The 25,643-nt window shown below is 47.9% G+C and overlaps 1 protein-coding gene across 3 annotated transcripts in view; it reads right to left on the bottom strand.

The window, feature by feature from the left end:
• LOC134943527 (uncharacterized) overlaps positions 1–25,643 on the bottom strand; it is a 160,904-nt gene that overhangs the window by 60,689 nt on the left and 74,572 nt on the right. For all 3 annotated transcript variants that reach the window (XM_063932321.1, XM_063932320.1, XM_063932322.1), the window contains exon 3: positions 20,810–20,910. In XM_063932321.1, the coding sequence (XP_063788391.1) occupies positions 20,810–20,910 (101 nt within the window). The remainder of the gene's footprint in view (positions 1–20,809; positions 20,911–25,643) is intronic.

The following is a 25,643-nucleotide window of genomic DNA, read 5'->3' on the forward strand; positions in this document are numbered from 1 at the left end:
TGGACCTCGCCTTTATGAGGAGATCGTCCAAGTATGGGATAATTGTAACCCCTTGCTTCCGAAGGAGCACCATCATTTCCGCCATCACCTTGGTAAAAACTCTCGGTGCCGTGGACAGGCCAAACGGCAACGTCTGGAATTGGTAATGACAGTCCCGTACCACAAACCTGAGGTACTCCTGATGAGGCGGATAAATGGGGACATGCAAGTAAGCATCCTTGATGTCCAGAGACACCATAAAATCTCCCTCTACCAGGCTTGCAATGACCGCTCTGAGCGATTCCATTTTGAACTTGAATTTCTTCAGATAAATGTTCAGGGATTTTAAATTTAAAATGGGTCTGACCGAACCGTCCGGTTTCGGTACCAAAAACATAGTGGAATAGTAGCCCCTTCCCCGTTGAAGGGGGGGGAACCTCTACCACCACCTGCTGGAGAAAAAGTTTGTGAATTGCCGCCAACACTATCTCCCTTTCCATGGGGGAAGTTGGTAAGGCCGATTTTAGGTAACGGTGAGGGGGCGTCACCTCGAATTCCAGCTTGTATCCCTGAGACACAATTTGTATAGCCCAAGGATCCACCTGTGAGCGAACCCACTGGTGGCTGAAATGTCGGAGACGCACCCCCACGGCTCCTGGCTCCGCCTGTGGAGCCCCAGCGTCATGCGGTGGATTTAGTGGAAGCCGGGGAAGACTTTTGTTCCTGGGAACTAGCTGCATGGTGCAGCTTTTTTCCTCTACCCCTGCCTCTGGCAAGAAAGGACGCACCTCTGACCTTCTTGCTCTTCTGAGAACGAAAGGACTGCATTTGGTAATACGGTGCTTTCTTAGGCTGTGGAGGGACATAAGGCAAGAAATTTGACTTCCCAGCCGTATCTGTGGAAAGTAGGTCCGAGAGACCGTCCCCAAACAATTCCTCACCCTTATAAGGTAAAACCTCCATGTGTTTTTTAAAGTCGGTTGTATAAACAGACTTCAGGATAGCTTCCTGCTTTCTATCCGCAGGATCCTTTAGGGCGGCCGTATCCTGAGACGGCAGGGCCACCTTCTTAAACAAGCGTGTCAACGCCTTGTCTACCCTAGGGGAGGATTCCCAGCGTAACCTGTCCGTTGGCGGGAAAGGATACGCCATAAGTAATCTCCTGGAAATTATCACCTTCCTGTCAGGGGAATCCCACGCTTTTTCACATAATTCATTTAATTCATGTGAAGGGGGAAAAGTCACTTCATGCTTTTTCTCCCCATACATATAAATCCTCGTCAGAGACAGGATTTTCGTCAGAAATGTGTAATACATCCTTCATTGCTACAATCATGTAGCGGATGGATTTAGTCATTTTAGGCTGGACTTTGCCTCATCGTTATCGACACTGGAGTCAGATTCCGTGTCGACATCTGTGTCAACTATCTGGGATAGTGTGTGCTTTTGAGACCCCGACGGCCTCTGCGCTGTAGGATCAGGCATGGGTTGAGACCCTGACTGTCCCAAGGTTACAGTTTTATCCAATCTGTTATGCAAGGAGTTTACATTATCATTTAACACCTTCCACATATCCATCCAATCAGGTGTCGGCACCGTCGGCGGCGACACCACACTCAGCTGCACTTGTTCTGCCTCCATGTATCCTTCCTCATCAAACATGTCGACACAGGCGTACCGACACACAGCCACACTGGGAATGCTCTGACTGAGGACAGGACCCCACAAAGGCTTTTGGGGAGACAGAGAGAGAGTATGCCAGCACACACCCCTGCGCTATATAACCCAGGGATTACACTGTACCTTAGTGTTTACCCCGTAGCTGCTGTTAAATATATCTCTGCGCCTAAATTTATGTGCCCCCCCTCTCTTTTTTACCCTCTATTGCACCTGTATACTGCACCCTACAGTGACCGGAGTGTGCGGTGTGCTGTGGGAGCAATGGCGCACAGCTGCAGTGCTGTGCGCTACCTTAAGTGAAGACAGGAGTCTTCAGCCGCCGATTTCGATGTCTTCATGCTTCTGCTGCTTCTGTACTTCTGGCTCTGCGAGGGGGACGGCGGCACGGCTCCGGGAACGGACGATCAAGGTTAGGTACCTGTGTTCGATCCCTCTGGAGCTAATGGTGTCCAGTAGCCTAAGAAGCGCTACCTAGCTGCCGTGAGTAGGTTTGCTACTCTCCCCTCAGTCCCTCGTAGCAGAGTCTGTTGCCAGCAGAAGCTCTCTGAAAATAAAAAACCTGACAAAATACTTTCTTTTCTAGCAAGCTCAGGAGAGCCCACTAGGAGCACCCAGCTCTGGCCGGGCACAGATTCTAACTGAGGTCTGGAGGAGGGGCATAGAGGGAGGAGCCAGTGCACACCAGATACTACTGAATCTTTCTTTAGAGTGCCCAGTCTCCTGCGGAGCCCGTCTATTCCCCATGGTCCTTACGGAGTCCCCAGCATCCACTACGGACGTTAGAGAAACAAAGGTTTCACTATCTCACTCAAAAAAGTCCGTATTTCGGAATATTTGGATATGGGATACTCAACCTGTATATATATATATATATATATATATATATATATATATAAAAGCGCTGAATACTAACTGGGATTTTATTCCAGTGTCCAGTGGCGCTGGGTGTGTGCTGGCGCACTCTCTCTCTCTGTCTCTCCAAAGGGCCTTATTGGGGGACTGTCTCCATATAGATATATCCCCGAGTGTGTGGGAGTGTCGGTACGTGTGTCGGCATGTCTGAAGCGGAAGGCTCATCTAAGGAGGAGGTGGAGCAGATGATTGTGGTGTCTCCGTCTGCAACGCATACACCTGATTGGTTGGATATGTGGAATGTTTTAAATGCAAATATGGCTTTATTACATAAGAGATTGGACAAAGCAGAGTCCAGGGATAAAACAGTGAGTGAATCAATGGCTTTGACTGTGTCACAGGGCCCTCCAGGGTCTCAAAAACATCCCCTGTCCCAAGTAGCAGACACTGATACCGACACGGATTCTGACTCCAGTGTCGACTACGATGATGCGAGGTTACACCCAAGGGTGGCCAAAAGTATTAATTATATGATTATTGCAATAAAAGATGTTTTACATATCACAGATGGCCCCTCTGTCCCTGACACGAGGGTATGCATGTTTAAGGAAAAGAAACCTGAGGTAACCTTTCCCCCATCTCATGAGCTGAACGCGTTATTTGAAAAAGCTTGGGAAACTCCAGACAAAAAACTGCAGATTCCCAAGAGGATTCTTATGGCGTATCCTTTCCCTGCACAGGACAGGTACGGTGGGAATCCTCGCCCAGGATGGACAAAGCTTTGACGCACTTGTCCAAGAAGGTGGCGCTACCGTTTCCAGACACGGCGGCCCTCAAGGATCCTGCTGATCGCAGGCAGGAATCTACCTTAAAATCAATTTATTCACATACGGGTGGTTTGCTCAGACCGGCAATAGCATTGGCTTGGGTTTGTAGTGCAGTAGCAGCTTGGACAGATACCTTGTCAGCTGACATTGATACCCTAGATAGGGATACCATTTTATTGACCTAAGGTCACATTAAAGACGCAGTCTTATATATGAGAGACGCTCAGAGAGACGTTGGGCTACTAGGTTCCGGGATCGCTGTCTGTCGTAATGTGTAAAAACGGGACGCTGTCTGCCGTAATGTGTAAAAAAGGGGACGCTGTCTGCCGTAATGTGTAAAAAGGGGATGCTGTCTGCCGTAATGTGTAAAAACGGGACGCTGTCTGCCGTAATGTGTAAAAAGGGGAATCTGTCCGCCGTAATGTGTAAAAGGGGCTCTACCTGGTGTAGTGGTGCTACTGTGCGGCGTCATTTGAATAATGGAGACTACTGTGCTATTTTGTGGCCACACCCCTTCCCCGTGAAGCCACGCCCCTATATATATATTTTTTACGCGTGCCTACGGCGCGCACTTCCCGTTTTACATAGGTGGGGGGGGGGGCTCCAATGCCGTTTCTTGCACACAGCGCTAAAATGTCTAGTTACGGCACTGTTGCTAGGTATCCATTTCCCTGGCCCTGAGCAGGTCCCCCTCACCAGAACCTCTCCAGGGGTGAGGGGGTGGACGTGGATGGGATGAGGCCCAAAGCATTTTGTCGCACCTGGGCCCACCGCTCGCTAGTTCCGCCACTGACTTGGACGATCTCCTGATAAAAGCGAGATAGAGAGATCAGTTGCTGAAAAGCGTGTCGCTCTCCCTGAGAGTGCTGCAGCAACAAGGCTGGATTCTAAATCTACCAAAGTCACAGTTGGTTCCAACAACTCGGCTATCGTTCTTAGGCATGATTCTGGACACGGAACAAAAAACAGGGTTTTTCTCCCGATGGAAAAAGTCCAGGAACTCCAGAACATGGTCAGAGTCCTGTTAAAACCGAACAGAGTGTCATTTCATCAATGCACTCGAGTAATGGGATAAATGGTGGTGACCTATGAGGCGATCCCCTTCGGCAGGTTTCATGCGAGGACATTTCAGTGGGACCTTCTAGACAAGTGGACCGGGTCCCATCTTCAAATTCATCAGAAAATAAGCCTGTCCCCCAGGGCCAGGGTGTCTCTCCTGTGGTGGCTGCAGAGTGCTCACCTTCTAGAGGGTCGCAGGTTCGGCATTCAGGACTGGGTTCTGGTGACCACGGACGCGAGCCTCCGAGGATGGGGAGAAGTCACGCAAGGAAGAAATTTTCAGGGACTATGGTCGAGCCAGGAGGCTTGTCTACACATCAACATTCTAGAATTAAGGGCCATATACAACGGCCTACGACAAGCGGAGAATGTTCTTCGCGACCTGCCGGTTCTGATTCAATCAGACAACGTCACAGCCATGGCTCATGTAAACCGCCAAGGCGGGACAAGGAGCAGAGTGGCAATGTCGGAAGCCACCAAGATTCTTCGCTGGGCGGAAAATCACGTAAGCGCTCTGTCAGCAGTCTTCATTCCGGGAGTGGACAACTGGGAAGCAGACTTCCTCAGCAGACACGATCTCCATCCAGGAGAGTGGGGACTTCATCAAGAAGTTTTTGCTGAGATAACAAGTCTTTGGGGACTTCCTCAAATAGACATGATGGCGTCACCCCTCAACAAGAAGATTCGGAGGTATTGTGCCAGGTCAAGGGACCCTCAGGCAGTAGCGGTAGACGCCCTGGTGACACCGTGGGTTTTTCAATCGGTCTATGTGTTCCCTCCTCTTCCTCTCATCTCAAAAATATTGAGAATCATAAGACGAAAAAGAGTTCGGACAATACTCATTGTTCCAGATTGGCCTCAAAGGGCCTGGTATTCAGATCTTCAGGAGATGCTCACAGAAGATCCATGGCCTCTTCCTCTCAGGGAGGACCTGTTGCAGCAGGGGCCCTGCGTATTCAAAGACTTACCGCGGTTACGTTTGAAGGCATGGCGGTTGAACACCGAATCCTAGCTGGGAAAGGTATTCTGGAGGAAGTCATCCCTACTCTGATAAAGGCTAGGAAGGAGGTGACGGCGAAACATTATCACCGTATATGGAGGAAGTAGGTATCTTGGTGTGAAGCCAAGAATGCTCCTACGGAAGATTTCCACTTGGGCCGTTTTCTCCACTTTCTACAAACAGGAGTGGATATGGGCCTGAAGTTAGGCTCCATTAAGGTACAGATTTCGGCCCTATCTATATTCTTTCAGAAGGAATTGGCTTCTCTCCCAGAAGTCCAGACTTTTGTAAAGGGAGTGCTGCACATCCAGCCTCCTTTTGTGCCCCCAGTGGCACCTTGGGACCTTAACGTGGTGTTACAGTTCCTAAAATCTCACTGGTTTGAGCCTCTTCAAACAGTTGAATTAAAATTTCTCACTTGGAAGGTGGCCATGTTGTTGGCCTTGGCATCTGCAAGGCGGGTGTCCAAATTGGCGTCTTTGTCTCACAAAAGCCCCTATCTGATTTTCCATGTGGATAGAGCAGAGTTGAAGACGCGTCCTCAATTTTTGCCTAAGGTGGTTTCATTGTTTCATATGAACCAACCTATTGTGGTGCCGGTGGTTACGGGAGACTTGGAGGATTCCAAGTCCCTGGATGTAGTCCGGGCCTTAAAAATTTACGTAGCCAGGACGGCTCGGATTAGGAAAACAGAGGCACTGTTTGTCCTGTATGCGGCCAACAAGGTTGGCGCTCCTGCTTCTAAGCAGACTATTGCTCGCTGGATCTGTAACACGATTCAGCAGGCTCATTCTATGGCTGGATTGCCGGTACCAAATTCGAAAAAGGCCCATTCCACTAGGAAGGTGGGCTCTTCTTGGGCGGCTGCCCGAGGTGTCTCGGCGTTACAGCTTTGCCGAGCACCTACTCGGTCGGGTTCAAACACCTTTGCAAAATTCTACAAGTTTGATACCCTGGCTGATGAGGACCTCATGTTTGCTCAATCGGTGCTGCAGAGTCATCCGCACTCTCCCGCCCGGTTTGGAACTTTGGTATAATCCCCATGGTCCTTACGGAGTCCCCAGCATCCTCTAGGACGTAAGAGAAAATAAGATTTTAAACCTACCGGTAAATCTTTTTCTCCTAGTCCGTAGAGGATGCTGGGCGCCCGTCCCAGTGCGGACATATTTCTGCAAGGCTTGTATATATTTGTTGCTTTAAGGGTTATGTTACAGTTAAGATCAGGCTTTGGCTGATGCTGTTTTGTTCATACTGTTAACTGGTTGCGTATATTCCAGGTTATACGGTGTGGATGGTGTGGGCTGGTATGAATCTTGCCCTTAGATTAACAAAAATCCTTTCCTCATACTGTCCGTCTCCTCTGGGCACAGTTTCTCTAACTGAGGTCTGGAGGAGGGGCATAGAGGGAGGAGCCAGTGAACACCCATTCTAAAGTCTTTAGAGTGCCCATGTCTCCTGCGGAGCCCGTCTATACCCCATGGTCCTTACGGAGTCCCCAGCATCCTCTACGGACTAGGAGAAAAAGATTTACCGGTAGGTTTAAAATCTTATTTTCTTTGACAACCTAGAGACTGAGGTGTCTATCATTGGGGGTGACTCCCACTTACGCCTATCCTCTTCAGGGAAAGGGTCCTTAGACGGAGGAAAAGTCACCACCTGTTTTTTTATTTAATTTAAAATAATCTTTTTCCTCAGGTGGAGGTGTTGTGTCAGGAATTCAACAACTCTTTTATAGTGACTATCATACATTGAATGCTCTTAGCCAGTTTGGGATCTACCCCCCTCAAATCTCCAGTGTCGACTTCAGTGTCGGAATCTGTGTCAGTGTCCCTTTGCATAATTTGGGTCAGAGACCTTTTCTGGGAACAGGAAGGGTCCCGAGTGGGTCACGTGGAGGAATCAGCAAACAGAGCATCCTCCACAGATTGTCTTGCTTTGTCTGTTTTTCAGACTCAGAGAATTTACATATTACTCTGCAGCTCTCTCACCCACACAGGCTCAGAACACTCTTTTGCCTCCAAAATGGTTTCCTCTGGGGTAGAACTTTCTCAAGATATGTTACACACGTGTACAGTCACACCACTCACACACACAGGGGAGCTATTGGGGACAGATCTACCTAAAGTCTGTCAGAGAGACCCAGAGGGGATTGCCAGTCCACACCACGCGCCCTATATGCATTACATACAATGAATATACATATATACCAAAACAGGGCTTTTTATCCAATGTGAAGCCGGCAGACTTCAATAAATTATGTGCTCACCTGGTTCGGCTTCAGTACCGCACGAACCATCTCCTGAATCGTCCTTGCCTTGCCCTTGGGAAGGAAGACCTTCTGAGCTACCGTGTCCAAAATCATCCCTAGGAACTGGAGCCTTTGAGTTGGCTCAAGGTGGGATTTCAGTTTATTTAGAATCCATCCGTGATGCGACAGTAGTTTTTTTGTGCAGTTTATGCTGTCCAACAGTTGTTCCTTTGATCTCGCTTTTATAAAAAGATTGTCCAGGTAGGGGACAATGTTCACCCCATGAATCCAGAGTTGAAACATAATTTCCGCCATCACTTTGGTGAAAACTCTTAGCGCTGTGGATAAGCCGAAGGGCAGCACCTGGAACTGATCATGTTCGTCCAGCAGAGCAAACTGGAGGCAGGCTTGATGAGGCGGCCATATTGGAATATGGAAGTACGCATCCTTTATGTACAGAGAGACTATGAACTCCCTACCCTCCAGACCTAGATCACTGCTCTCAGAGACTCCATTTTGAACTAAAAACCCCGCAGATATGGGTTTAACGATTTGAGGTTCAAAATGGGCCTCACCAAACCGTCCGGTTTCGGTAACACAAAGAGTCTGGAATAACATCCCTTGCTCCGTTGTGGAATTGGCACTGGAACAATGACTTGATTCTGAACCAATATTTGAATGGCCTCCTGTAATGTAAGGCATAGTTTCTCGGGTGCCGGTAAGCTCCCCTTCCAGAACACCCTGGTACTTGTATTAGCGACGTGTGAGGAGAAGCAGCCTGTAGGATTAGCGCTCCGGCGTCTCTGTGAGGAGAAAATGGCGCCAAATGAGTGTTACAAGCAATTCTCTTGTGCTGAAAGACATGTTGCTGCGCAACGTCCCGCGCTGCTCTGGTACCTTTATGCCGCCTTGATGACCGGAGGGCCCCTCTCTGCAGGTCTCCGGTTAATACTCACCAACCTTCTGACTCTGTTAGGGGGTGGCGGCAGTGCTGTGGGAGTGAGCAGCAGCCAGGCAAGGGCTGTGTTCAGTACCCTTCAGGTGCTAATGGTGTCCTGTCAGCGGAAGCAGAGCCATTAAACTAACTGAGAAGTTGGTTCCTACTCCCCCCCCCCCCCCCCCCCTAAATCCCTCGAAGCAGGGAAACTGTTGCCAGCAGCTTCCCTGTAAAATAAAAAACCTAACAGTCTTTTTCAACAAAACTCAGTAGAGCTTCACTGATGTGCAGCCAGTCTCCCGGGCACATTTTCTAAACTGAGATCTGGAGGAAAGGCATAGAGGGAGGAGCCAGTTCACACTGTTGAAAAGTCTTAAAGTGCTGAAGGCTCCTGCGGAACCGTCTATACCCCATGGTACTAAAATGGACCCCAGCATCCTCTAGGACGTAAGAGAAAGGTCAAAACCACGTTTAGATCCCAAGGCGCTGTGTGCAGCACAAAAGGAGGCTGGATGTGAAGGACACCCTGTAAGAACGTCTGGACTTCAGGTAAAGCAGACAATTTCTTCTGGATGAAAATGGACAAGGCCAAGATCTGCACCTTAATGGAGCCCAACCATAGCTTCCTGTTCACACCTGATTGTAAGAAACGCAAATAGCGCCCCAGGTTGAAATACGCAGTATATCTCCGGCCCTCACACCAGGAGACATATTGTTTCCAGATATGATGACAATGCTTGGACGTGACAGCCTTCCTGGCTTGAATCATGTTTGTAATAACCTTGGGGGTAAATTCAGTGCTGATCATAGATGTGCTAAATTTAGCATATCTACGATCACTTTCACAGACATGCGGGGGGACTCCCAGCACAGGTCTAGTCCGCCCCACATGTCTGGCTCTGTCCCACCTCACAGGTACAAAAGCATCACACGGCGGCAATGCTTTTGTACCCGACAAGTAGCTCCCTACCAGCGCAGCTCCTGTGCCTGGCAGGGACCTTCTCGCCACATCCTGGGTCGCAAGCAGCCGTCGCGCCCGCCCCAACGGTCCGGACACACCTCTGTTGTCCGGACTGTGCCCTGCCAACAGTGTTCTTACGCTGTTGGCGTGCCCCCTCCCGCCTCTGCCTGTCAATCAGGCAGAGGCCATCGCAGCCCAGAGATGCCAATAGCATCTCACTGGGCTCCCGGTGTGCGCGTGCACACTCCACAAAAAGATTCAGACTGCGATCCAGTCTGAATTACCCCCCTTGTCCGGAATAATAGCGCCACAGCTTTTTGTTGAGCCAAGAGGCCATCCGATCTATCTGTGGACAGCCCCACTGATCCATTATCAATCAAATACCTGCGGATGGAGTACCCACTCTCCTGGGTGTAGGTCAAGACGATTTAGGAAGTCCATCTCCGGAATGAATATGGCCAATACCGCCCTTGTATTCCTTTCTACCAAGAGGAGGAGTATTCTGAATACCTCCCACATGCAGGCCCTGCTCTTTGTCCCTCTCTGCCGATTGACGTACGCCACTGTCATGGCGTTGTCTGACTGAACCTGTATGGCTCGACCTTGAAGCAGGGTAGACGCCTGTGGCAGGGCATTGTAGATCACTCTGAGTTCCAGGATGTTTATTGGAAGAACGGCTTTGTTGCCTGACCAACTGCCCTGGAACTGTGTCCCTTGGGTGACAGCTCCCCAACCTCGAAGACTCCTGTCTGTGGTTCTGAGAATCCAATCCTGAATCCCGAAGCTCCAACCCTCCAAGAGGTTGGAGGACCTCAACCACCGTAGGAGAGAAATTCTGGCTTGCGGTGTATCTGTAGATTCGAACCCAACCATTTTCGCAGGAAATCCAGTTGGAAAGTCCTTGCATGGAATCTTCTGTACTGAATCGCCACGCAGGAGGCCACCATCTTTCCCAACAGGCCTATGCAAAGATGTACTGAGACCTGGTTCGGCTTCAGTACCGCACGAACCATCTCCTGAATCGTCCTTGCCTTGCCCTTGGGAAGGAAGACCTTCTGAGCTACCGTGTCCAAAATCATCCCTAGGAACTGGAGCCTTTGAGTTGGCTCAAGGTGGGATTTCAGTTTATTTAGAATCCATCCGTGATGCGACAGTAGTTTTTTTGTGCAGTTTATGCTGTCCAACAGTTGTTCCTTTGATCTCGCTTTTATAAAAAGATTGTCCAGGTAGGGGACAATGTTCACCCCATGAATCCAGAGTTGAAACATAATTTCCGCCATCACTTTGGTGAAAACTCTTAGCGCTGTGGATAAGCCGAAGGGCAGCACCTGGAACTGATCATGTTCGTCCAGCAGAGCAAACTGGAGGCAGGCTTGATGAGGCGGCCATATTGGAATATGGAAGTACGCATCCTTTATGTACAGAGAGACTAAGAACTCCCTATCCTCCAGACCTAGATCACTGTTCTCAGAGACTCCATTTTGAACTAAAAAACCCGCAGATATGGGTTTAACGATTTGAGGTTCAAAATGGGCCTCACCAAACCGTCCGGTTTCGGTAACACAAAGAGTCTGGAATAACATCCCTTGCTCCGTTGTGAATTGGCACTGGAACAATGACTTGATTCTGAACCAATATTTGAATGGCCTCCTGTAATGTAAGGCATAGTTTCTCGGGTGCCGGTAAGCCTGACTTCAAAAACCTGTGAGGCAGAGAACTTTCGAACTCTAGTTTGTAGCCCTGAGAAACCAGGTCCTTCACCCAAGCATCCTGGCAGGAGCTTCTCCAAAGGAGGCTGAAGAATCTCAGACGAGCTCTCACCCTGCGATCCCCCAGGAGCGGAGGGACAATGTCAAGCTGAGAACTTCGAGGAGACAGAGCGGACGCCCTGGTCCTGAGATCCTGTGTTGGCAGGTTTCCGTGACTTACCTCTGGAACCTCTTGTCGCATTTGGGGCACCTCTGGTTTTTCCCTTATATCTTGCGGTCCGAAAGGATTGCAGAGAAGGTCCCGTGTAGGAGCGCATAGTCAGTGGAGCTGCAGATGGGAGACACGTAGATTTTCCAACGGTAGCTTTCGAAATCTAACTCGCCTCCAAAAATCCAGTCTCCTGTGAAAGGTAAAGCCTCCACACTCCTCTATGAATCTGCGGCCGCAACCCAATGGCGAAGCCACAAAGCCCTGCATGAAGAAACCTCCATGACAGAAGTACGAGCATTAATAATGCCTAAGCTTTGGAATTTTTTCACAGAGGAAACTAGCAGATTCCTGGATATGTTGAATCAGCATCACAATTTCTGCCAGGGATTTATCTCCTGACAGGCCCTCCTGAAGGTTACCCGCCCAGGTACGAATGGCGTGAGTCACCCAACAGCCAGCAATAACAGGCCTCTGGGAGGCTGCTGCTGCAACAAAAATAGATTTCAAGGTATTTTAAATTTTACTGTCCGCAGGTTCCTTTAAGGCAGTAACCCCCGGAACTGGTAGCACTGTCCTTTTTGACAGGTGTGATACTGAAGCACCTACAGCAGAGGGAATCTCCCAGACCTTTCGCCCCTCTTGAGAAAAATGGGAAAGCAGCAACCAATTTCTTTATCACCTGTAATTTCTTGTCAGGAGAAACCCATGGCTCCCTAAAAAGATCATCTAATTCCTTTGAATCAGCAAAGGTGACCAGCAAGATTGCTGCACATCCATCTCAGTACTAGGAATATGCAAAACATCCCTTATAGCAAGTATAAGAGACCCTACATCCTGCGTCGGAGAGGAATCTTCTGCCTCCACCGTAGATTCCAGCTCCTCCCCTTCTTCAACCTCTGGCACCCCCTCCTCGGATTCGGAATGAATGTCAGGTAAACCCCTTTTTTGGGGTAGTGGAGGTGAGAGAGGGGACACACGCCTGCCCTCCGACTTATCCTTAGCCAGAGCAGCCATACACTGTTGTAACTGCTGCCTTTCCTGTCTGGCAGTAGTTAACTCATTGGATGTGTCAGCCATCATAGCTTTCATAGAACTTAACCAAGCTGGTTCCTGCAAATCACCCCCGGAAGCCCCATTGTCTTGTGAAAGCTGACTACATTGCTCACACATGAGAGAATCTGCGGGGGAGGGGGAAAACCTGGTGTGACAAATATTACACACAGCTTTTTTCACCATGCTGACAGGGAACATCTACATTCACACAAACACACATACACACAGGTACAAGCAAGCCAGCCCAACCCAGTATGTGTGGAGAGACTCAGAGAGGAGGGACCAGCACCCAGCATGTAACTAACAATTTAGAAATTAGAAGATAGGCAATATGGTTGTATAATGCATGAGGATCCAAAGACAAGGTTCCCACAGCGGGCTCTCCTCCTTAACTACACCCCTGTACCAGAGTCTGGCCGTGGAGTATTCCCTGGAGGAGCTGGTTGTCCAGGAAATAGCCCCAGAAAGCTGCTGGTCCCGCTCTGTGATAGCTCCGCCCCCTGCTATGGCGCCAGAGCTACAGGCATTATTATACTGGCAATGTCCCCTATAAAGTGTAAAATGAGGCCCCAACACCTATTTTTAATGCAGCTGCCAGTCTGTACAGGGTGGGGTCTATGGGATCACACAAAAGAGAGTCAATATGCCTGCCCCATGTCGCACCAAGAACCGGGGGGGATCCTGCTAGCGTGACACCCCGGCAATCGTCACCACACTCTGATCTTCAGGCTCTGTGCTGGCGGTGTGCGCTATAGCGCGATGCCTGTGGTACACTGACCCCCATGACCGTTGTACTGTCAGTGGATCTGACTCTGCACCTCCAGGAGGCCGGTGTCGCTCCCCTCCCAGCGTCCCTTGGTGCAGCCCAACAGCTAACCTGAAAAAAATAAAAGTTTTAAAATGAACTGAAGAAAAATCCTCTGGAGCTCCAGAGTGTGCATCCTATCTTGAGGGCACATTTTTCTAAACTGGGCAGTGAGGGAGGGCATAGAGGGGAGGAGCCAGCACACCCAGTTTGCAGAATTTAAAGTGCACCGGCTCCTTTGGACACCATCTATACCCCATCGTACTAAGTGACCCCAGTATCCCTTACGGATGATAGAGAAACACACGAATATATATACATTATGGTAAGAACTTACCATTGATAACGGTATTTCTCCTATGTCCACAGGATAACAATGGGATATGATGGAGCGACAGCGGATTGGCACCAAACGATCACAAGCTGTCAGTCCTCCAAGGATGCAACGGTCCCGTCCATATATCCCCACCCACTGGCTCAGGCAAATCAGTTGGATTCCAAAGCATTTAGGCAGGAGCATCATGTAGAGCCCTAATCAGATGACAAGAACACACATGCACACCCTTCCGTACAAGAAGGAAGAGGTTAGTGAGAAGAAAGGTCCTCAAATCAGGTGCGTCAGGGTGGGATCCCTGTGGACATAGGAGAAATACCGTATATTTCTCTGGTTGGGTCCACAGGTTATCCACAGGATAACAATGGGATTTCCCAAAGCAATTTTTAGTGGTGGGGACGCTCCTGATTGGACAGGCGTACCCTTCGCCCGAATACAGCGTCATGAGAGGCAAAAGTATCCAAGGCCTAATATCTAATAAGTGTGTTAATGGAAGACCATGTGGCTGCCTTACTTATCTGTTCTGCTGAAGCGCCATGATGTGCTGCCCATGAAGGACCTACCTTACGAGTAGAGTGAACAGAGACATTAGCCGGAAACAGGGAGATCAGCACGAGAATATGCTTCTGAAATAGTCATTCGAAGCCATCTTGCCAGCGTCTGTTTAGTAGCAGGCCATCCTCTCTTGTGAAATCCGTAGAGAATGAAGAGAGAATCTGTTTTTTTTCTGATGGCACTCGTACGATCCACGTAAATCCTTAATGCCCGGACTACGTCCAATGACTCATCTCCCGCAGAAAGTCCCAATACCTAAAAAACCGGGACTACAATTTCTTTATTAAGGTGGAATCTAGACCCCACCTTAGGAAGATACCCAGACCTATTTCTGAGAACTACTTTATCTGGATAAAACATCAGATAAGGAGATTAACATGACAGTGCTCCTAAATCTGACACTCTTCTAGCTGATGCCAGTCAGTAGAAAGAGAACTTTAGCTGTCAACCATTTAAGATCCACTTTATTTAGTGGTTCAAACGGAGCAACTTGAAGGGCTTTGAGGACTAGACTTAAGTCCTAAGGCACTGTAGGAGGAACAAAAGGAGGTTAAATGCGCAGCATTCCTTGAAAAAAGTGCGCACATCCTGCAATTTGGCAATTTACTTTCGGAACCACACAGTCAATGCTGACACTTGCATTCTCAAGGAAGCCACCCTTGAACCTTTATCCATTCCTGCCTGAACAAATGCTAGAACCCTGGAAACTCTGAAAGATTTCAGGTCCATACCTCTTCCATTACACCAATGAATATAGGCTTGCTATATTTGGTGATAAATACGAGCCAAGGAAGTTTTTCTTGCTCTGAGCATTGTTTGATTTACCTGTGAGAATCCTCTTACCACGCTGTCAAGACAGTCGATCCAGATATCTGTGAAGGATGGTGTAATGGTTAGCATTACTGCCTCACAGCACTGAGGTCATGGGTTCGATTCCCACCATGGCCCAACTGTGTGGAGTTTGTATATTCTCCCCGTACTTGCTTGGGTTTCCTCCAGGTACTCCGGTTTCCTCCCACAATCCAAAAATATACTGGTAGGTTAATTGGATCCCAACAAAATTAACCCTAGCATGAATGTGTGTGCGTGTACATGTGGTAGGGAATATAGATTGTAAGCTCCACTGGGGCAGGGACTGATGTGAATGGCCAAATATTCTCTGGAAAGCGCTGCGGAATATGTGTGCGCTATATAAATAACTGGTAATAAATAAATAAGGACCCTGCATTAGTAGATCTGGGCGTAGAGGAAGCAGAAATGGCATTCGACATTTTCTGCGGATCTGTGTACCAACGCCTTCTGGGCCAAGCCGGAGCTATTAGAATCCCAGCACTTTTTTTTGTCTTTTCCTCAATATCCTTGGTAGCAGGATGATTTGAGAAAACACATAAGGGAAAAGAAATTCCCACTGAAAAGACGTCCACAAAGATCACTCCCTGATCCATTGTTCCTTACCCGATTATGGGCTCTTTGTTGTTCAGATGGGACTCCATGAGATCTATCTCTGGCCAACCCCACTTGTCTACCAGAGTCTGAAATTACTTTTGGGTGCAAAGCCCATTCGCTTACCTGAATGGCGTGTCGACTGAGAAAGTCTGTTGCCCAGTTTAGGACTACCGGAACAAACACTGCAGACAAGGCTGGAAGATGGAGTTCTGCACACTTTAGTATGTGACTTACCTCCTTCCTTGCTGTTTAGCAGAATGTTCCTCTCTGAAGGTTAAGGTACACTACTGCCGTTGCCTTGTCCCTGTGGCTCTGGACTGGTTTTCCTTTAGGAGTGTCCCATGCCTGAATCAGGACCACGTATATGGCCCGAAATGCTAACAGGTTTATTAGCAGGCAACTTTCGTCTGTGGTCCATAGTCCCAAGAATCATAATCTTCCAGACAATGGCCCCCCCAGCCCCGAAGACTGGCATTTGTTATCAGGATCTCCCAACCTGATATCCAAAAGGGTGTCCCCTGATCTAGATGGAATGTCTGTAGCCACCAGGCTATTGACTTTCTTACCTTTACTGACAGTACCACGTACTTGTTTGTTTATCGTCCATCTGGCCCACCAATACCACCTGGTATTCACAGGTGATCTCCTATCAGAGAAATTAACCAGGCACAACACTGCTTAACTTCCAACATCAGATGAGATTGGACATATCCAGTGTGATGCGGCTGTAAATAGAAACAGATGCTGCATAGGTCTTGAGTGGAATTGTGAACACTCCACCATGTCTATTGTTGACACCATCAAACCCATCATTCGCATTGCTGCGTGAACGGATATTGGAGGTCATTCAGAGTTGTTAGCTCGTTATTTTTTTCTCGCAACGGAGCGTTTAGTCGCTAATGCGCATGCGCAATGTCCGCAGTGCGACTGCGCCAAGTAAATTTGCTATGCAGTTAGGTATTTTACTCACGGCATTACAAGGTTTTTTCTTCGTTCTGGTGATCGTAATGTGATTGACAGGAAGTGGGTGTTTCTGGGCGGAAACTGGACGTTTTATGGGAGTGTGTGAAAAAACGCTACCGGTTCTGGGAAAAACGCGGGGGTGGCTGGAGAAACGGAAGAGTGTCTGAGCGAACGCTGGGTGTGTTTGTGACGTCAAACCAGGAACGACAAGCACTGAACTGATCGCACTGGAAGAGTAAGTCTCGAGCTACTCAGAAACTGCACAGAGAAGTCTTCTCGCAATATTGCGAATCTTTCGTTCGCAATTTTGATAAGCTAAGATTCACTCCCAGTAGGCGGCGGCTTAACGTGTGCAAAGCTGCTAAAAGCAGCTTGCGAGCGAACAACTCGGAATGAGGGCCATTGTTTGACTATGTAACAACTCCCCTGACTGTACCTTGGATATCCTGTTCCGAGGTAATAATTTCTGCCGACTTGAATTCAGTACAGCCCTACCGCGAGTCATCCATTGTGACGGAACCAGAGATGACTGCCAATTTATGAACCACCCGTGTCTCTGCAGACAAGTCATTGTGTGTTGGAGATGGCACAGAAACCATTCCTGTAATTGTGCAAGGATAAAAAAGGTGGTCAAGGTATGGCAATTTTCTTATCCCCTGCTAGCGGAGATAAACAGCCATAATCATTTTGGTAAATACTCTGGGTCTGTGGCTAACCCAAAGGGTAAGGCCTAGAACTGAAATGTTGCTGAAGGATGGTAAACCTTGAGATAACACTGATGGACAGTGCTATAGGAGCCTGTAGGTAAGCATCCTGACTTATCCAGGAATACCATGTAATCTACTGGCTCCCCCCCAAAACTATGGAGCGCAATGTCTCCATGTGAACCGTGGTACCCAAATTTATCTGTTTAGACTTTTTGAGATTGAGAATGAAGTGAAGGATCCTTCTGACTCAAACCCAGGTTGGAAGTAGAAACCCCTCATTGACAACAGCAATTTCTGAACTGCTACATGCAAATACCTCGCCTTCGCCTCTACCCGAGATGGGCTGGAACAGAAGAACCTTCGAGGAGGATGCTTCTTGAAAGGAAAGCATAAACTAGAGATACCGCTTCTTGCACCCATCTGTGCAAACTGAAGAAGTCAGCCCGCTACCTGGGCTCCCCCAGAAGGAGACCTGTACCATCATTCTGATGGCTTATCCTCGTTTAGAAGCGGGCCCTCTGGTCGCCGTTACAATCCTTTTGCTTTTCCTTTACGACCGATAAGGCCGAAAATCAGACCCCTAACCAGGGGCTATATGTGGAAGGAAATATCTGTTAATTCTTTACTCAGAGAGTTCCAGCCAAAGATAAGTTCCCAGAACCTGCTTTGATTCTGAATCAGCTTTCCATGTATGTAAGCAAACTGCTCTGCGAGCAGCTATTGTGAAGGGTGACGCCTCCATGAAGCATTACCCATATCTATTTCTGCCTGTTACAAGCCCAGGCAGCTATCGTGCTTCTTTCCATGCAAGCTGAAGTCATGGCTGGCCTTATGACTGCCTCAGACAGAGACATTATGTTTTTTTTTTTAAAACCATTCCTCTTTTGACGTTGATGGCAATATAGAATTTTGCACTATCAAATGACATGCATATCTATTTTGGGAGGCACTTCCCTATTTTAAACAGTCCCCAGCTGGAAAAGGATGTTGGAATCCCATTTACCGGGAATTCTATTTTATTGGGTGTAGCCCAATCCTTTTCCATGCATTCTGCCCTTGTGAGGATGCCCAATTATTGTTTTGGGACATTTAAACACAGGTGCCTTATTTTTAACCCAGACTCTGCTGCCTCTAATGACAGACTAGCCTTTTCTGCTCTCATTTATTCAGCTTATTCATTAAGCTGATACCTTTTACCTGTTCTTCTTATGCTGAAATTGAGTATATAGAGCTTTCATCGTCTATGATCATAATGTGTAGCCTGTGAAGTCGATGATTTATTTACATTCGGTTCATCAGCTTGTCTTATTGGAGAAGCTGTTGGGGATATACCGTAGGTAGGGAGCTGCATGTATGGGTTAATAGTGACCCCTATTCCTGGTATTGAAGCTGTAAGAATTAACTTTTCAGCTAAACTGGACAAGGTCTGTGCAAACATTGCCCCAATGGGTCTATCTATACCTGATGTAGATCAGGGATGTATTATGCTGAACAGCAAACCATTTTACACATAAACCATCCTGTACCAGATCAGAGAGGATAATACAGCTTCACAAAACATGATATGAGTGTTGGTGTTACTGTAAGTGTACCCTAATCACTTTTGACGCTCCTAGACATGATAAATAATCAGCACTTTCACAGTGTACTACACAATTTGTGACTGTAACCACTTTATCTCTCTAAAGTGATATCAATCTGACCCTACCCATGCACCCGCATTGAGGATCAGGAGATCAACTGACAAACATATATTAAAGTGACCAATCCCACTAGCAGTCAGTCACATGTTATATATTAGTGATACGAGCATAATATCAACTACAAGTACATTTTAAAGTATGTAGGGGTACATATTACTGAATTCTGTTCTATACAGATCTTAACGTATTCAGACGCAATGCGAAGAAAACCACAGTAATGTACACAGACTCATATGCAATAGGCACTAAACTTAACTATTCATACTAACAAAAGTAGATAGAAATTTAGTGCTGTATAACCCGTACTCAGAGTGGGATACAGGGAGACTTGCCTCACTTCCAAGATCGATCAATACGTTAGCGAACGTTGAGTGGATCCAGATGCTACTAGTGTACACTGCCGCTCCGGGAACTTTAAGTGAACACAGACGCACTGTGCATAGACGAACCAGTCATACAGACGCCTGTACTGCGACCAGGGTCTCCACGCGGTAGCGTTTAGTGAACACAGACGCAGCGGCCTATGCTGCGACCGAGACCCCTCGAGGTAGCTTCTGAGACGGAAGTGAGGCAACAGTTCATGGCGGGAGACCGACGGAAACTGGTCATGAATTGGGGGGAGGGGCGAACAGGAGAGCGTCCGACTCCCCACCGCTGACATCAACCCTAGGGATCGCGGCCTCATGCTATTCCTGGTGCCTTATGATCCCTAAGGCCTAGCGCTGGAGCACCCGTGGTGGCGGCACGCCAGCTACTGTTTGGTAGTCTCCTCCCAGTGCGGCTGTGTCCGTATTCCCCTTCTAAGTGGAACCGATGCCTTACCTTCTCCCCGTGCTCCGGCCACAGCCTGGTAACGTCTGCTGGACCTGCTAGTATATCCGACAGACGCCCGCCGAGACAGCACTGTACCATGGGTAAGCATTGTTGTGACCCGGCGGAGAGTTGTTGGAGCGACTCTTTCCAATATGCATATAAGACGCTGTTAGGAAAGATCACTCAAAAACCATAGTAAGACTATAAAAATAAAATAAGAAAGCTTAGGGCTGCCAAGAAACAGCAGCCCTCTGACCATGGTCCGGCTCCTGCCACCCCAAACAAAAACTGATTTGCCTGAGCCAGTGAGTGGGGATACATGGACGGGCCCGTTGCATCCTGGGAGGACTGAAAGCTTGTGATCGTTTGGTGCCAATCTGCTATCGCTCCATCATATCCCATTGTTATCCTGTAGATAACCTGTGGACCCAGCCAGAAAAAAAAAGCACTTTCAAGAACAAGATGGAACATGATAAGATAACATACACGGTAGAGTTACATTATTATTATATAAGGTGTCGACAGGCCATCTGCACACATATCACTCGTTGCTGTCATGGCTAGAAGGGCGATTTATCCAAGTTGCAAAAAGGGATGATTATTGGCTTTTAGGTGGTTTCTGAAACAGCGCTGTTTGTGAACAGTACACGTGATGCTGTGGTGAAGGTGTATAGTGACTGGACAAATGGCATCATTGCAAATAACTGACTTGCAAACTGAGGAGCAACACATGCCATTAATGCGAGCGGTGAATGTCAGAAACAAAGGTGCATGAGGGCCGACCAACGCACTACAGTGAAGCAGCTCACCGTCAAAATGAACCTGGGGCTACCAGACGTGTCTAAAATGACAGTCCAGCCTGTCTAGCTGCTGTCCGTGCTGCACGCGGTGGTTACTCTGGCTATTAGCTGGCAGTCATAATAATGTGACTCAACCGTGTATTATATAAATTGCATTTTTGCTGTACCTTTCAGTGGTCTCTGTCTCCAGGTCATGCAGTTCAGCCTTTGTCTTGTTTAGCTGCTCCCTGTGGGCCTGGACTTGATCAGAGAAAACCTGAACAATTTTCTGCAATGAACACAATTAGAGATTGAAACAAGTGAATATAAAACTATAAAAATTCATCAAGACTCTTACAGGATGACAATATTATAAATATATATTCACTAAGCACTGTATGTTTGACAAATGATGTCAAGAAGGCACTCTGACAGACATACAGGAGTGTCTCTCCAAATTTAAACCCTAACAATGGTATCCATTAATGTTATATTTGTGAGAGGGAAACTCGATCTTTGACAAGATGGTATATGGATGTGTAATGATGCTTATCATTATGCTTTACAACCCTAAGTGTAAAAATAGGATTTTAATTACCTACCGGTAAATCTTTTTCTCGTAGTCCGTAGAGGATGCTGGGGACCACATTAGTACCATGGGGTATAGACGAGTCCTTTGGGAACCACTGGCACTTTAAGAGTTTAATAGTGTGGATTGGCTACTCCCTCTATGCCCCTCCTACCAGACTCAGTTTAGAAACTGTGCCCGAGGAGACTGACATACTTCGAGAGTAGGAAATACACAGATAGTGGTGAGATTCACACCAGCTCACACATAGCAGAAATCCAAGCTAACCAGCTTGAAACAATTCAGCAACGGCTGAACAACAGTACTTAACCAAGTAACAACGCAGTACTTAACTAAGTAACAAATGCAGGAAAACGAAGCGCTCTGCGGGCGCCCAGCATCCTCTACGGACTACGAGAAAAGGATAATTAAAATCCTATTTTCTCTTCCGTCCTAGAGAATGCTGGGGTCCACATTAGTACCATGGGGGATGTACCCAAAGCTCCCAGTACGGGAGGGAGAGCTGATTGACCAAACTGAAGGTCTTCAGAGGCCAAAGTATCGAACTTGTAGAACTTAGCAAACGTGTTCGATCCTGACCAAGTAGCCGCTCGGAAAAGTTGTAAAAGCAGAGACACCCTGGTCAGCTGCCCAGGAAGAACCCACTTTACGAGTAGAGTGGGCCTTAATGGATGTTGGACACGGCAAGCCTGCCGTAGAATAAGCATGCTGGATAGTACACCTGATCCAACGAGAAATCGTCTGCTTAGAAGCAAGCCACCCAACCTTGTTGGGATCATAAAAGGACAAACAGAGCGTCCGACTTTCTGTGACGAGAAGTTCTCTTCACATAAATCTTCAAAGCCCTTACAACATCCAAGGACTTTAAAGTAATTGAGGAGTCAGTAGCCACTGGCACCACAATAGGTTGGTTGATATGAAAAGCCGACACAACCTTTGGAAGAAATTGCTGATATGTCCTGAGGTCAGCTCTATTTTCATGGAAAATCAAGTAGGGGCTCTTACAGGACAATGCCCCCAATTCCGACACACGTCTAGCAGACGCTAATGCCAATAGTGTAACAACCTTCCAAGTAAGGAACTTGACATCAACATCCTGTAAAGGTTCGAACCAATCTGACTACAGGAACTGCAGCACCACATTAAGATCCCAAGGTGCCGTAGTAGGCACAAAGGGAAGCTGGATGTGCAGAACCCCTTTCAAGAAAGTATGAACCTCAGGGAGAACAGCAAATTGTTTCTGCAAGAATATGGACAAGACCGAAATCTGGACTTTTATGGAGCCCAACCTCAGGCCCATATCCACACCTGCTTGCAGAAAGAGAAGAAACCGCCCTAGTTGAAACTCCACTGTAGGACACTTCTTGGATTCACACAAAGACACGTACTTTTTACAAATTCGATGGTAATGTTTAGACCAGAGTTTCTCAAACTCGGTCCTCGGGGGCCCACACAGTGCATGTTTTGCAGGTCTCTTCACAGAATCGCAAGTGAAATAATTAGCTCCACCTGTGGACTTTTTAAAATGTGTCAGTGAGTAATTAATACACCTGTGCACCTGCTGGGTTACCTGCATAACATGCACTGTGTGGGCTCCCGAGGACCGAGGTTGAGAACCTCTGGTTTAGACGTTACTCCTTTCCTAGCCTGTATCAGGGTAGGAATAACCTTGTTCGGAATGCCCTTCCGAGCTAAGATCTGGCGTTCAACTTCCATGCCGTCAATGTAGCTGTGGTAAGTCTTGATAAGCGAACGGCCCCTGTTGCAGAAGGTCCTCTCGAAGAGGAAGAGGCTTCGGATCTTCCAAACAGTAACTCAAGAAGATCAGCGTACCAAGCCCTTCAGTCCGGAGCAAAGAGGATCGCCTGAACTCTTGTTCTTTTTATTAGTTTGAGAATCCTTGGGATGAGTGGAAGTGGAGGGAACACATACACTGACTTGAACACCCACGGAGTTATCAGGGCGTCCAACACCACTGCCTGTGGGTGCCTCGTACTGGAACAGTACCTCCGAAGCTTCTTGTTGAGGTGGGAGGCCATCATGTCTATCTGGGGTACACCCCAAAGACTTGTCACCTCTCCGAACACCTCTGGGTGGAGACCCCACTCTCCCGGATGGAGATTGTGTCTGTTGAGGAAGTCCGCTTCCCAGTTCTCCACTCCCGGAATGAAGATTGCCGACATCGCCACCGCGTGTTTTTCCGCCCACAGGATGATTCTCGTTACCTCTGACATTGCAGCAATGCTCTTCGTTCCGCCCTGTCGGTTTATGTAGGCCACCGTCGTTACATTGTCCGACTGCACTTGAATGGCTCGATCTCGCAGAAGATGGGCCGCTTGGAGAAGACCGTTGTAGATGGCTCTTAGTTACAGAATTTTTATTGGAAGACTGGATTCCAGGCTTGACCACCTTCCTTGGAAGGTTTCCCCGAGTGACTACGCTCCAGCCCCGGAGACTTGCATCTGTGGTTAGAAGGATTCAGTCCTGAATCCTGAACCTGCGGCCCTCCAGAAGGTGAGGTAGTGGCAGCCAGCACTAAATCCTGGCTTTAGGTGACAGACATATTCTCTGGTGCATGTGTAGATGAGATCCTGACCACTTGTCCAGGAGATCCAGTTGAAAGGACTGAGCATGAAACCTTCCGTACTGTAGAGCGTCGTAAGAGGCAACTATCTTCCTCAGAAGGCGAATGCACTGATGAACAGATATCGGGGCTGGCTGAATCACCAACGCTTTCTCCTCTGGCAGAAACATCCTCTGCACTTTCGTGTCGAGGATCATTCCCAGAAAAGACAATCTCCTTGTCGGCTCCAAATGTGATTTTGGAAGGTTCAGGATCAAACCGAGGTCCCTGAGCAGACGAGTCGTAAGACCAATGGACTGCAACATCTCCTCTCTGGACGATGCCTTTATCAGCAGATCGTCCAGATATGGGATTATGTTCACCCCCTGTCTGCGGAGGAGAACCATCATCTCTGCCATCACCTTGGTGAACACCCTCGGTGCTGTGGAGAGGTCGAATGGCAGTGCCTGAAATTGATAAGGACTATCTAATAGTGCAAATCTGAGATAAGCCTGGTGCGGCAGCCATATCAGAATGTGGAGGCACGCATCCTTGATATCCAGGGATACCAGAAACTCTCCCTCCGATTACTGCTATGAGAGACTCCATTTTGAATTTTAACACCTTCAGGTTAGGATTCGGCGATTTCAAGTTCAAAATTGGTCTGACCGAACTATCCGGTTTCGGTACCACGAAAAGGTTTGAATAACAACCCTTGTTTTGCATATGAAGTGGAACTGGACTAATGACCTGTGACTTTTCCGATTTTAGGATGGCTTCCTGTAGGATAGCCCTGTCTGTCAGCAAAGCTGGCAAGCCTGATTTGAAGAATCAGTGAGGCGGGAGTTCTTGAAACCCCAGTCTGTACCCCTGGGAAACAATATCCTGTACCCAGGGATCCAGGCCAGACGACACCCAGACGTGTCTGAAACGTCTGAGTCTCGCACCCACCAACCAGTCCTCCAGGCTGTGTGGTCCACCGTCATGCTGAGGATGCTGCACGACCACCTCTAAAGAAGGTGGTAGGAGGCTTGGACTTTCGCGCCCTAGCGGTCCGAAAGGACTGCGATGCAGATGAAGAAAAAGGTTTCTGCGTAGGAGGTGTAGCAGTGGGAAGGAAAGGTGACTTACCCGCGGTTGCCGTGGAAATCCATGCATCCAATGCTTCCCCAAATAGAGCCTGACCTGTGTAGGGTAGGTTCTCCACACTTCTCCTGGATTCCACGTCTGCAGACCATTGGCGTAGCCAGAGTCCCCTGCGAGCTGATACCAACATGGAAGATATCCGCGCAGTCAGCGTACCCAGGTCTTTCATGGATTCTACCATGAACCCTGCAGAATCCTGTATGTTACGTAGAAACAATGCAATGTCACTTCTATCCATTGTATCCAAATCCTTTAGTAATATGTCTGACCACTTTACTATGGCTTTAGAAATCCATGTGCAGGCAATAGTGGGCCTTAACGCCACTCCTGAAGCAGAGTAAATTAATTTGAGCGTAGTGTCAATCTTACGATCAGCCGGTTCGTTTAATGCGGTAGATCCAGGGACAGGTAAAAACTACCTTTTTAGATATTCTGGAGACAGATGCGTCCACCATGGGTGGGTTTTCCCATTTTTTCCTATCCTCCTCAGGGAAGGGAAAAGCAACCAGAACCCTTTTTGGGATCTGGAATTTTTTTCTCTGGGTTTTCCCAGGATTTTCCAAATATAGCGTTTAATTCTTTAGACGCAGGGAAGGTTAGCAAGGCTTTCTTATTGTCAGTGAAGTAAGTCTCCTCAATCTGCTTAGGTGGCGTGTCAGTAATGTTTAATACATCTCTAATGACCTCAATCATGAGCTGCACCCCATTTGCAAGGGATGCCGCC

Source organism: Pseudophryne corroboree, chromosome 7 (assembly GCF_028390025.1).
Source record: "Pseudophryne corroboree isolate aPseCor3 chromosome 7, aPseCor3.hap2, whole genome shotgun sequence".
NCBI lineage: Eukaryota > Metazoa > Chordata > Amphibia > Anura > Myobatrachidae > Pseudophryne > Pseudophryne corroboree.